General features: G+C 40.2%; 1 protein-coding gene across 9 annotated transcripts in view; it reads right to left on the bottom strand.

The window, feature by feature from the left end:
• LOC120233110 (LIM domain containing preferred translocation partner in lipoma) overlaps positions 1 to 14,765 on the bottom strand; it is a 673,125-nt gene that overhangs the window by 151,862 nt on the left and 506,498 nt on the right. For all 9 annotated transcript variants that reach the window (XM_039234226.1, XM_039234221.1, XM_039234228.1 and 6 more), the window contains one exon: positions 5,504 to 5,630. In XM_039234226.1, the coding sequence (XP_039090157.1) occupies positions 5,504 to 5,630 (127 nt within the window). The remainder of the gene's footprint in view (positions 1 to 5,503; positions 5,631 to 14,765) is intronic.

Below are 14,765 nucleotides of genomic sequence, written 5' to 3'. Positions count from 1 at the left end.
TTCTCTTTGAAAATGAATGAAAGCGCAAAACTTAAGAGGCTCTGGGTCTGTCAGCCAACATGGAAAACTCTTGGATGAATTCAAAAGATGTGGCAAAAATATCTACAGACAAACTCAACTTTCCATTCCATTTCCTCCTCAGAACTGCCTGCGAAATAAAAGCTCCAATGATGGCAACTAGCCCCGTAAACTCCCTAATATTCTGGCAATGGTCCCTTTCCCCCATCCTTCTTAATGGCTAATTTAAAAATTCCGCCTCTCATTTTAAGTTCTGCAGTTTACTCTAACTTATAATAACTCATAGTTCATCACCTCTTGTTCTTTCTATACATTTATCCCTGGAACTGAGAATCTCCCTGAGTAAAAACATGCTTTTCTAGTTGCCTAGGGAAACGGGTGGCTCTAAGATGCAAGCCTTGCTGCAAAGGATTATGGGCCAAAGACCCACTGCCTGGTTACTGAGTCAGATGAGAATTTTCTTCTACCTCCAATTTTCTGGTCTGTTTCCTTTCTTCTCCCTACAGGGTAGTGTTTCGAGGCCCTCTCAAGGACTCCATTGGGGAAAAGATACTTGGGAATCTTCTAGAGCCCAAGTACATAAACCTAAGTAGATGGAAAGTGTTCAGAGCATGAGAGACTTTTGTCTTCCATTGAAAGCTACGGACTTACCCATCTGCTGTGCTATCGTCCACTCCTTATGGCATTTACCTAAGACCGGAATGCAACAATCCCTGCTTTTGATGAAGATGGAAAAGGGAGAGCATAGAAACACTAAAACTAACATCTTTTTTAGAAGAAACCATTAAAGGAATACCCAGCTGAGATTCAGTTGAAGGTTCCTGCTTGTAATATTTTATCAAGGGCTGACTTAAGAAAAGTCAGTCGAGATGTACTGTAGTTTTCAGCAGTTTCCCTCCCTGCATGGTCAACAGAAGGGCTAGTCAGCTAACATGGTTGATAGGGAGGTATTAGGTGTTCAGACTTAAAGTATGTATCTGAAGCATGGCAAAAATCCCACTCTTACTGTCACATCAGTTAATTCAGGAGTTATACACAGTTAAAATATATTGTCAGTGAATCTGAAGTTCTGGCTACACAACTAATGGCCCTGGGCACAGATGGTCTCTCACTTGAAGATCATGACTTAGGGAGGGAAAGGATGACATGAGGCAGGATAGCCAACTACTGACAATCTGCAGGAACAACATATGCCTTACTGTAATGTGATGGATCAGCATGGACTTGAGATGACAAGAATAAGTCCAAATCCTGAAACTTATTAACTGTGAAACCTTGAACAACTCATTCAGTTTCTCTGAATCTCTGTTTCCTCACTAAAATATGAAAACATTGTCACCAGACCTGTCAGTCAGACTATGACTGTGAATAGAGCTTTAGACAAATATCAGCTCTATCATCTCATCAGCAGCAGGAAAGCTGTGTGTCCAGTAGAAAAGAAGGAAACATACACAAGAGAAGGCAGCTCAAATTCATTGGGGTCCCCGGGTGGCTCAGTCAGTTCAGCATCTGACTCTGGATTCTGGCACAGGTAATGATCCCAGGGTCATGGGATTGAGCCCTGGGTCAGCCTCCATGCTGAACTTAGAGCCTGCTTGGGATTCTTTCTCTCTTTATCTCTCTGCTCCTCCCCAGCTCTCATTCTCTCTCTCTCTCTCTCAAAATAAATAAACTGTGTTTAAAAATTCATTAAGGTATTCATGTTTAGAGGGCACAGGAATGTAACTATTTCTCCCACCCAAGGAAAGAGTCTTAAAATAATTCATTTGTGAAGCTTCAATACATTTTGGGGGAAGAAGGGGTGTCCTGTGTGGCCGTGTAGTAATGGCACCATTATTGTTTTAATGTGAAATGATTCTGCCCTCCCCACAATACCTATATATCTATATCTATATGTGTAGATTTATCAATCTATCATCTAGCTAGACTGTTTCAAAGTAAGTTGCAGACATCATGACACTTCACCCTAAATACTTCAACATGTTGCCCCTAAAAATAAGGACATCATTCTGTATAACCACAATGCCACTATCACACACAAGAAATGAACATTGATGTATTATCTAATATACAACTCATATTCAATTTTCTCTAAACTTGCCCCAAACATTTAATAGGTTTTAAAATTACATCCAGCATCCATTGAGGACTCTTGCCTTCTTCTTCAACCCCATTTCCTAATTTTTGTTCCTTTCCACATTGGTGATTCACTCTAATGATTTTATTCTATATTATGTTAAAATTGCCCTCACTGGAAATGGCATCGCTTCTCTACCATCATCCCTTTTCCAAATCTGTATTAGCATAATTTTAAGACTTAGCTCAAAGGCTAACCATTTGATAAATATGCTTTCATTCCTGCCTGGGGATGTCCATTCTCCTTTTTCTTCTGAATTCTCAAAGAACTTTCGCTGAACTTTGATTGGGTCATTTGCCACTTTCAGTCTTGAGTCAGGATTAAATACCATAACCCTGTATATGTTCTCTATTAGACTAAAGGCTATCTCTTTATGCCTCCAACACTTAGCAGAGCAGTGTGAACAAAATAGGCACTTGGTGGATGTTTTCTACCTAAAGCAAATTTTCCTTAAATAATCCTGGCCTCAATTTATATTTTGTTCATTCTATCTACTTAGGAGATAGTATCCTTCTTCTATTGTCTGTCTATGCAAAGCTGATCTCCGTAAAACCATTCCTAATTATCCAGCTTAGGGTTTTGGAGGTAATGGATATGTTTGTTAGTTGGATTGTGGTGATGGCAAGGAAAATGTATACATATGTCCAAACCCACCAAGTTGTAGACATTGGTTACGTGCATTTGTTTTTTGTCTATCTCAGTAAAGCTGGGGAAAAAGTTTTCAGAAGGGGAAAAAAAGAGTGGAGTCTGGAATCTAGAATCTAATCTAGTCCTGCAATTTATTAGCTGTCGATATTGGGAAGATTACTTAACGTTTTGGTGGTTCAACTTCCTAATCTGGAAATAATCATAGCGTTTACAGGGTTACATATTTTCTGTATGGATGAAATGAGCTAATTCTTATAGAGTACAGAAAATAGTGACACCATATTGTAAGTACTCAGTAAAAGTTAATCATTATTCCACATTCTCTCTCATGGCTCATAACCCTTATTTCGCAAAGATTATTTACCAACTGGTGACCCAGGTTCTGTTTTTGCTAGGAAGTTAAATTTAGATCAGGTATTATTAATGGATTTCTAATGGGCACATTTTTTTCTTAAATAAAGCATGGGATAACTTTGACTATTGAGGATATTCTACATGCCAAGAACTTGGCTAAGTGCTTTCTATAAATATTTCACTCAATATTCACAATAACAATATGAGCTAGCAATTATTTCCATATTATAGGTAAAGCAAAATAAAAACAAAGATTGAGAGAGCATAAGGGAGTTATTCAAGCTGTCCAAGCTGGTAACTAGGGCAGTTCTTGAATGCAAAAATAATATTTAATTTCTGTCTATTTAGCAGAGAACTGAATACATATTCATTAGTGCAATTACCGTCTACGTTCAATTTTCCTTATTGGTACGTACTTAGTTGCTATGACATTTGAGGTCCATATAATTGTTATGTTAGTTAGCTTTTTATTTTTAATATGCCTTAATACAGTAACCTTAGTTTTTGCTTTTAACATGATCTCTTAAAAAGTTTACCTTAGATTCCAATATAAAACTTTTTCCCACATCAGTAACAAGTACATGATACACTCTCAGGATATTTTAACGTAACTATAGTTTTAAAAGAACTATTCTCCATGCATTTGTCCTATCAATTTATGTTTAGCTTTTAGCTTTGTGGTATTTCTTTGGATTAATGCTGTTTCTATGGGAACTACTAGTGTTGAAAGAAATTCTAGAAAACATTTGCTGCACACTTTTGATTTAACAAGGTGGGAAATGGGGCTCAAGCAGATGGGGCACATTTCAATGCTGCTCGGCTAGTCAAGGGCACAGAAAAAATCAGAACTAGAATTCATTATTTCCACTGTTGACCTATACCCTATATATAAATCAGTGTTATGTTTTTTGTGTCCAACCAGTTCCATCTATGGCGTGGCTTGGGATCAGTGCCCTCAGTTCACCTAATATTACATATTCCCAAATAGGAAGCAAGGGGGAGACATGAAAATAGTAAATGTTAGAAGATGTAAAAGCCCCGGGTAATGTTTCCACTCCTGCTGTCCCCTGAATGTAATTTCCTCTTTCTCCACATCCTTAAAGCGATGCTACTCAAGCTGTGGTCCATGGAAGGGTGTGTGAGAAATGCTTATCGCCTTGTGACGGCACAAGTACAAAAAAGGGAGTATTTAGAAAATAACATAACACTTTAATAGAGTAATATATTCCTGTGAAATCTCATAATGGTAAAACTTGGACTTCCATTTTGTATTGTTTTCATTTCATTTTCTTCGTGATTCATTGTAACTGCGCTCTGTAGAAATACTGGTCTCCAACATATGGAGGAGGAAACAGCTTTCATCACAGAAAGTTTGGGAGGCACTGCTTTAAAAGGGCCAGGTTCAGGTGCTACTGGTTCCTTTATAAGGCATCCCTGATGTTCCTGATAAACAGGGGTTTACAATTTTATAATATTTAACATATGTCTCTCTTACTCCTCTTACCAAGATTAGTCATTATTTATGTGTTTTTTTTAAATCTCTCCTGAATAATTACAACCTCCATGAGTACAGGTTATGTATTCATAACACCTCATAATTGGCATTTAGTTCATAAATTCACATTACATTAATGAACTGGATGGGATAACCATTCATAATTATTCACAGATTTGGAGAGGGGAGAAGGTTGAAAGAAATATAGTGGGACATCTTTTCCTGAACTTATATAGGGAAAGAGTTGATAGTACAGAGTTTAGGCACTATCCAATTCCGTATTTTGTATATAAATATTTATTTACTTATTTATTTAAGATGTTTATTTATTTTGAGAGAGAGAGAGAAGGGGGGCAGAAAGAGGGAGAGAGAGAATCCCAAGCAGGTTCCATGCTGTCAGTGAAGAGCCCAATGTGGGGCTCCATCTCGCCAATGGTGAGATCATGACCTGAGCCAAAATCAAGCATTGGACACTCAATCGATTGAGCCACCCAGGTGTCCCTGCACATATATAAATATTTAGACTAGCTAGGAGCCTGAACACATACAGGAACCCAATTTCTGCCTAATGAGAAGCTTAGAAGTTGTCAAAAATTAGTTTTAAAATCAAATTTGTACTCCAAGAAACTGTACAGTACCCTCATGCTTTCAGTACAAGCTGAACAGATATCACGGTTTTGGCAGTATCACAAAGAAATTTCTGGAACCCTCTGTTTGGTGCATGTGCTTTCCAACTCCAATGCATCTAGACTCAAATCGTTTACTGGTGGAGATGCCAATACTCCTAATTACTAATTAAGCAAAACAGAACAAGGTATTCACTTGAGAAGTCAGCTCTAAACCCCACTCACCAAAGTATTCATCCGCAGGTGGATTTTCCATATCATACAGCATCTTCTTGGTTAGGTGTTCGAGCTCATCTTCAGGACGGAATGAAGGGGGAACAGCTGGAGGCCCCATGGATCCTGTCTGTCCACCCTGAAAGGCAGAAAACACACAGTTCTTTAAATGCAATCTGGAGGATCAAAGCAATCGCATTGTACAGGAAGAAGTACTGGACTCGACTACTAAGAGATCTGGGTTTTAGAATCAGATTTTTCAGTTCTTCAGTGTCTGACCTTGGATACACCATTGTACAGTATTCACCTGTCTTAGTGAGATAAGCCATCTACGGACTTTAGAAATCCATGTTTACAACAGTAGGAATCCATTGCATTCAGTAATTGCTAGGCAGTCACTATGTAACAGTTGTATATTTATAAAAGCAAGATGAATAAATTGAGCTTACTCTTTATGGAGTTTATAGTCAAGTGAGAGGTACAGGCCTATTAATAATTAAAGATAAAGCAACTATAGGAAGTGCACAATCAGGATCCATAAGGGACCTCTCATGTAGCCTGAAAGGAAGGATTCCAGAGGAGAGGCAGATGTAGACTAGGACTTGTTCAGTTAAAAGGCAGGAAACTTACAGGTAGAAATTTTTCTATTCAGGTGAGAAAAGGCTAATTGGCATAAGGAGCTCCTGGGAGTTGTGTATTTCTGCAGCACGTATAAAGCTTGTGATAGGATATGGGATGGATCTTACTGGGTAAAGGGGTGCAGAAAGTGAATGGTTTTGTGTTCTAGTTAAGATGGTTAAGTAGTTTTCCCTCTCAGACTACAAACAGCCCCATATCAAATGGGAAAGGTAAATCAAAAGCACTGATACTGGATTGGTGTTTAAATAGATGAGCCAGAATTATAGCACTGTCAGGGAATCAAGCGTCCGTGGAAAGATTACCTGAGATGTTTGACCAAGAATCCAAAGTATGTAGAAAAAGAAGGAAGGCCAGATGCCAGATGTAAAGTAGGTTTGCATGATATAAATAAAAGGGAATGTATTATTCTATTTTCTTTTGCCTATATTATAACTTTGACTGTTTCTGGTATCACACACCAGCGTCTTTAGTCAGTGTGCTTTTATAAAAGAAAAACTCATAAAAGGAAATGGGGCATCTGGTTAGCTCAGTTGGTTTGGGGTCCAACTTCAGCTCAGGTCATGATCTCACAGTTTGGGAGTTTGAGTCCCGTGTGGGGCTCTGCACCTACAACTCAGAGCCTGGAGCCTGCTTTAGATTCTCTGTCTCCCTCTGTCTCTGCCCCTCCCAGGTTTGTGTGAATGCTCTCTCTCTCTCAAAAATAAATGAATATGCATCAAAAAAAAGTTAAGAAATAATGATGGCCACGATGGCTAATGGAGAGAGCTGAGACTGAGAATATCCTGCCCTTGATGTTTATGCATTCATCTTAGTACTATTTTTTTATTTAAATCCAAGTTAGTTAACATACAGTGTAGTATTGGTTTCAGGGGTAGAATTTAATGATTCATCGCTTACATACAACACCCAGTGCTTACCCAGCAAGTGCCCTCCTTAACGCCCATCACCCATATAGCCCATCTCCCCACCCATCTCCCCTCTAGGAAGCCTCAGTTTGTTCTCTGTATTTAAGAGTCTCTTAAGGTTTGCCTCCATCTTTGTTTATGCATCCTTAAGCTGTTGATCAAGAATTTCTCCTTTCACGAACAGGTTACAAGAATCAGTTCAACGAAACTTGAAGCTTCATATTCATTCACCTGTTATCTCACTATACTAAATGAGTTCTTAGATGTGAAAGTCCTGCAAAGTATAAATACCTGTACGAATGTTTCATCCTTACTACCAACGTGTATCTCAACCACTCCAACACGCGTATTAATTATTTGTGTGATGTCTGAGGCATAAAATGCCATCGAAACATATAAGAAGTTGTTACTTGGCACCTATTTGCACTTTTTCTCTATATTTATTTTCATTTTTTAGGTTTTTAAACATATACAGAAAGTTGGGAGTATGGACATGCAGAAAGCATTTAAAGCCCCTCCCCCCCAATTTTTCATGTTGGTTACTAATCTTAGCTTGGGATTTTATTTCATTGTTGGACAATCTGGATGGAGAATGGACAACAGTGAATAAACTATAGCATGTGGCAGGTGACAGAGTAAAAGAAAAAAAAAATAGAGCTGCATGCTGGAATCTTTTATTCATTGGGAGATAAGGAAATTTAACACCCAAAAGGATCAGGGCAGGACTAGTTATGATAAGCCCAGGACAAGAGCCCATCCTAGACTCATTTATTCAATAAACATTAAATGTTAAATTTAAGGTCTCCTCTAAAGTGCAAATAGCACTTGAACGTTGGAGGAATGATTTGCTAGTGATATTAAACTTTAAATGGCACAGATACTATTCACTTCTAGGAAAATTTTGCAGAAATAATCATAAAATTATATGACCAAGGGCAGTCACAGGAATTACATTGGGAAAAAAGGAGGAACCCAAAGTAACAGTGCAACTATCCATCCATGCGTAAGAGGTCACTTAGATGGGCCATGATAGAAACATATCATGGAAGGTGAACAGGTTTTTAAGAGTCCATTACAAAGCTGTCTGCACAAGTAGAAAAAGGAAAAGATCTAGTTATAGGACAGGAAATGTAAATGATGGCCCCATTTTTTGTAGAGTAAGTACAGTTTAATTATGTACAGTTCTATATATAGGTAGGAAAAATAGTCTGAAATGACATACGCTCAAGTGTTAAAGGGGATTTATCTCTGGGTTTGGAATCCTGGGTACCTTTCGGTGTCTAAGTTTGTGTTTCTTTTACAATATATAATTCTACTTCTGCAATCCATAAAGTACAACGTTTTAAATGCAAGGACTTCAAGCGATAAAGATGATCCTAGCCAAATCCTGGAGCAGGCTTCCAAGCCAGGTCAGATGGGGACTCAGAGAGGGGCAAAAGGCCAAAGGTGGAACACAGATGGGTGTGAGTGGGGACAAATGTAAATGGTTCTTCAGTGTTTGAGACCGAAGAGGCAAGAGAAAGGAAGAGCCGGCTCATGACTACCATGCCATGCCAGACTCTGAGGGGCTCTAGGTCTGTGTGGGCCTGAAAATCTGATGAGTTCAACTCCCTTTTGGCAGGGGCTGACATCCATAAAAATGTACATCGAATTTACTTATAATTTCAGGGAGCTTGCAAGTCACAGGAAACCTATCCAGAGACCCTCAGGTAGGACTGTGCAGGCAACAGAAACCACAGTAGGGATTCTCAGCGGCCAGGTGAGCTAATCAGATTAGAAAGTTCTCTCTGCAGTAAGGGAGGACAGGAGAGCCATGGGACTGGAAAGACGCGGCGAGCTTATCCTAACATATTTGTGGCCAGAGAGTGAAGGGGCATACTGCGAAGTGGTGACATTATGGCTGGAGACAGAGGTTTAACTCTGGCACTGGTTTGGTGTCCTCAGGTGAGCTTGTGAACTCTATAACTTTAGATTCCCTTCTGTAAAATAGGCTTGTCCATGCTATCTCACATTTGCTGTGAGGATTAAAATTGGAGAGCTTGCATCTCATGCTATAGAAAGCTTAACTACTTTCAAACCACGGTCCCAAAGGGGTCTCTCTGGACCCTCAACCTGCCTCTGAGGGAGGGGATAATCCCGGTTCAGGTGACAGAATTGAAGGCAAGGATGGGAAACTGACCTACATCGTGTTTTCCAGATTTACAATAAGGAGAGAACTTGAGCCCCCAAAGAGGGTGTCATCTGACTCCAAATGCCAGGCATTTTTCCCACCCAAACATTGCTTCCCATGGAGAAAGTGGAGAAATGTATGAAATATTGCTTGTAATATAAATGGCATTGGCTGTTTTATTTTAAATCAACAACCATTAAGGAAAACCTGATAATTCCTGCTCCCAGTCTTAGGACAGACCCTCCGGGAATGGACACAATTTATCACTGTGTGGCCCTAATCCTTATGCTTCCCTTTTAACATAAACAAAGGCAGCAAGATGGCCAGGTTTGACCTCTGCCAGCCATTCAGATTCTACCCTTAACTCTTAAGTCCTTATTTCCAAGGATTCCCCTCATCTGGGCTTCATAGATTTAAGAAAAATATACCATTCCTTTTATTCTCCAAATACTTTCTCTTTGCTTGCAATACAGTTTCTGAAGGCACTTTCGTTTTTTTTTTGTTTTTTTTTTTTTTTACATTCTAATCCCATGCCATGCTAACTTTGGGTTCCTGGTATTTCTTATGATGAAGCACCCCAAGACCACATTTCTTCCAGTGTTTGTGAATGTTATTTGGCCACAGAATCCCACCACCCTCTGCCCCTGGCCTCCACCCCAACCAGTGCACATAACTTAACATGCATGGAATACATATTGGTAAAAACACAGACTCCTTAGTATCCATGTGTCTCTCACACCAAGGAAGACTCAGCCCAGGGCCTTCCTTGAAGTTCAAGTTCTGTAAGTATTTTAGGGCTTCTCTCACTGGGGTAAAAAGACCCCTCTTAAATTTCTCTTTCTCAGTAGTGCTCAGAGCTCAATGCACCCTAACATGCCCAGTTAATCTTTTTAAAAATTTATTTTAATGTTTATTTATTTTTGAGAGAAAGAGAGAGACAGACAGACAGACTGCAAGTGAGGGAGGGGCAGGCTCCAGGGTCTGAGCTGTCAGCACAGAGCCCAATGCCAGTCCTGAACCCACGAACTGTGAGATTATGACCTAAGCCGAAGTCGGTCGCTTAACCAACTGAGCCTCCCAGGCGCTCCTCTCAATTCATCTTTTGATAAGCAGCTTCCAGAATTGTGCTGGGGTAATAGAATATGATTGAAAATTTGTGCGGTGGGGGCTGAAAGGGATGCATTGGATTATATTGTTTTTTATTTCCTCAAACACAGAGATGGGCATGATATCGGCAGTAGTCACCGTGGCATAATAGTAATTCCTTGTATTTTTGTGACCCTTTTCAAGGTGCCTGTTTTCACATACACGTAATCTCAAATGTTTATGTAACAGCCCTGTGTAACAGGTAATCATGCTTCGTGAGGAAATTGAGGCCCAGAGAGGGTAAATGAGCTCCCTCGGCGGAGCCCTGACTGCTGCCAGGGGCTGTGCGAGTTGGGTGTGTTTCAACTACAGTTCAGTGGCACTCAGTTCCAGGGTCATCTGCAAGCCCTTCTAAGCTCTGTCATTTTGTAGTAATTTGGATTTTTTTCGGAGTAGAGGTTTACTGCTAAAGAGTGAAATGAAAGTCCTGTAAAGCAAACATAAACAAAGCCTCTAGCCTTTTCTAAGGAAAACATGTTCTTATAAGTATCAATATTAATCACTAATATGCATGTTCTTTGAAATGCCTGCAACATCTAGAAAAGGTAAAAGAGAAAAACACACACACACACACTATATGACCTACAGAGGAGTTATTGAGAAGTGGATTTCAGAAGACTGCTTCAAAATTCTCTTAAAAATACCTTTCCTAAGAAACTGCCAAGTGCCAAGCACTATCATTATAAAATCAAATTATTCATGATTCCCGCCTCTGACAACTCATGGTTTAGGAAACGAGACCTGAAAAAAGAAAATTACAATAAACTGTAAATACTAAACCACAGGGATGAATTCAGTGTTCTGAGATGGGAGAAGGCTGCCAGTAAGGATATAACCTCTTGGTTTGATCCTGAAGGATAAATTAGGTCTCAAAATATAAGAAAGAAAAAGGGAGGAAGCATTAAAGGGAGGGAGGAAGAAAAGAGGTCAAGACATTCTAAGAGTAATATGTAGAAAAGAACATGCATATTAGAAAAAAAAACAAATGTGAAGAAATAGAGAGGAAGAACATGGCTAGACGAGGTGAGAGATACGACCTGTGGTCAATGCCAACACTGTTTTAGGCAAGAGAGAATCATCAGGAGATGAAAACTAGGTGTTCCCTTTACCAAAGGCACCTTTTTGAAATATACATATGGTAACATCTTCAAACATCAAGGCTAATGATGCCTTAAAAATGCAACCAGACAGCATGGCATTTCTGAGCAATTTAATGGCTAATATGTTTAAGGACCCTGATATTCACTAAGGAAGGCAGAGACCACTAACTGCTCACTGAAATTGACTTCCTCCTCTTTCTGAGCCCACGGCTGGACTAGTTTCCATTCTCCGTCGCGGTTAGATGTGGCCATGGGAGGCCCGAGAAAGGAGAAACGCACGCTGTGGAGAGCTATTCAGTGAGCAGGATGGCCTGCCTCAAACTGTTACAGAAGGGAGACTGGGAAGGAATGCGCTCAAAGGTTCGTGGTTGAAAGCAAAGGGAGGGTGGTTTATATTCTTTAGATTTTCCTGCATTTTAATTTTTTTTACAATCAAATTTTTGACCCCCAGATAAGGAAAACCATTTTTTTTCTTGACACAAAAGTGTCAGAAAATGGAAAATGTCCAAGCATCTGCAACTGGTTCCTCTCTGTCGTGGGTTTTTTTTTTTTCTTGCTAGCGGCCCAGATGATAATATTCCAGGGAAGGCTTATTATGAATACTGTAGCCAAATTTGGATCTAGGTCCCTAGTAAAAGTTATGGGTGAGGCTGTACAAAAATGAGGACTATTTCTGCAAACAAAGTGATATGGACGGAATCTTTGGTGAGTGTGGAAAGTGCCAGATTAAGAATAACACAATATCCATCACATTTATGTAACACCTGACGGTATTTGAAGTGTTTTTTACATTCTTACATAGGAACCCATGAGCACAGAAGGGCTTATTTATCTCTCTAATCTGCATTCTGCCTTTAACGGGTCCAGTAATTTTGATCAAATCATTTCTATTCCCTGAGCCTTAGTAGCGTTCTGTGCAAAATGATGTTTTCAAAGATTCCTTTTATTCTACTCTGTCTTATTTTTGTGCCTGTAATATGCAGGGCACATATCGTTACAGATATTTATAGGGAAATCACTGATAATTCATATTTTCGGATACTTTGTAGTCTATAAAAACAGACACACACTAAGTGGAAACATCATCATTACAGAGATTTCCATTTGCAGGAGGATTTAAACCACTTGTCAGCATCCCCTGAAACAATCTAGAGCTTCATTCAGCATTCTGAATCTGACTAAGCAGCTGGAAGGTCACAGGGTTTTTGCATCCCACTGAACTTTCACTACATTTGGGGCATGAAAATCAAGAACAAACAAAGGTTAAGCGCCCGGGCCTCACCCTTCCTCCAGTGGAGCAAGAAGAACTTCATCAACCCTCCTCAATGCAACAAGAAGCATAGGAAACAGCCTGCACTGGGGTGCAAGCACCACCAGTTCAACTATTTAAACATATGCGTCCGGGATCCATTTTACAAAATGGCTACCCACTCTTTGTTATCATGTCAGCTCCTTGAGTGACTCGGATACCGACCTCAGAGTGGGTCATTTTTCTCCTGTGGGTGCGGACCCAACATTCATTTCCTAGTTACAAGGCGCTAGATAACTTGAACCTAGCACAAATCTGAACCTTACCAGAAAAGCGCCGCCCAGGCAGATAAACACTGGGAAAAGACAGCCAAGATATTCAGAGAGATTACATGATAATGAATACTCTATCACTCGAGGACCAGAGCTGCTCACTTTTCTTGTCCATTTGTAATGATGTACAAGAGGTTCCTTCTCTCAGAGGGAAAATAACTTCAATTATGTGTTCTTGAAAAAAGAAACATTGAAATTATCTTCTTTCAAAAGGTAGAATTAGTCCCATTTTGGAGCTGAAAGCCTGCCAGAAAAAAAATATATTTCTGATATTTTCCTTCTCTTCCCCCCACCTTCTATTTAACTGTGTCAAGTTTGCAGTTTGCAATTTCCTGAGGCTGCTTCTACTTTCTGACTCTCACTGAATTATCACACTCTACTCTTGACGTCTTACTTTTAATGGAATGAGCACCCTTCAGGCCAAGGGCCGAACTCGCTGCACACCCACCCTGCTTCAGGTTAAAAGCAGTGAGTGGGCCACGGAGAAGGAGAGGGCAAGGTGGAATGCCTGTTAACTAGAAACTCATACACGAACGCTCCTCACAGTTACACAGGAGCAGAAAAGCGTGTGCTTAGCCCTTCTAAAGTTCCATTTTCTTGGAGAATGCACAGCAAGGCTTCAAGGAGGAAGACTAAAAGTTGTGACTTTAAACACTGATTCTAGCTTTAAAACCCATTCCAGTTAGCTTCCAACGTTCTTGTGATTTTCTTACAAGCTCTTTTGCATATTTCCTTTCCCATGCCACACATCAATGTCTCTAAATCAGGAGTCACAACCAAGGACCGTCGATTCTGAGTTACAGAGTGGTAGATGTTACTGCAGCCAGGGGGAAGTACTGGGCGGTACTGCTTGTGCACAAGAGTGTGATGGTGATGCAGACCGGGTGGATAGAAAGGGGGCCTTCTCCACGCCCGCCACTCTCGATCAGGTTGCCTCAAGAGTTCTGGGGCTTGGAGCATGCTTGTTCCCAGGCCTGACGTCTAGGGTACCGTTTCAGTCCTCTGGTGTTTATTTCTCTAGTATTGATTTTCATCCACCAACTGGAAGTTAGGGACATCTATTTCATATGACGGACCTTTGTAAAATATTAACCATCACAGAAATGGCAGTTCTGATTACAATGAGGGACAGCTTACAAACCACTAACAAAGATGATTTTCTTCCTGGAAGTGAAATGCCTGCAGAGTAATATTCTTTCTCAGGTAACGCTTTGCTTCTGCATTTGCTGATGAAGCACTGTAGGGTAGTCTATCTGAACTTCACATTAATTGTGTTAGTGAGAGGTGGAATTCCTCTGAGTTCTTTTAACTACAGACCTTGAAACATACACCATCCAGTGAACATACGCTATGCTGGCTCTCCGAATGGGCAACGGTTCCACGTGTCAGCCTTTGGCACCAGAAGATAAATCATACAGCAGGGTTCTCGTGTTGGACTCTTTGGAACAAGGTAGCCTCCCTCATGCTTTCCTGCCTAGATGAGTTTCAGGCCAAAAAAGATGCTACAGGTAGCTTTCAGGCTACAGATACTGTCCCATGTGGTAAGCAAGAAGTAGGAAATGTGAAACCCAGGAAACCCAGATCCTCAGCATCATGCAGAAGCAAGATCAAAGGTCTCTTGCCAATCTAACCCACAGTTCCCATTTCACTGTTCCCAGGCAGGCCATCCTTAAGGCGGAAAATGGCTTTCCTCCATGGGGTGGTAAGATCGCTCTCATTTTACTCCTCTCTTA

The sequence above is a fragment of the Hyaena hyaena genome, unplaced genomic scaffold (genome assembly GCF_003009895.1).
Source record: "Hyaena hyaena isolate Hyena2069 unplaced genomic scaffold, ASM300989v1 scaffold_84, whole genome shotgun sequence".
Taxonomy (NCBI): domain Eukaryota; kingdom Metazoa; phylum Chordata; class Mammalia; order Carnivora; family Hyaenidae; genus Hyaena; species Hyaena hyaena.
Note: the sequence above shows the minus strand (reverse complement) of the source record. Positions and strands in the feature narration are given on the sequence as shown.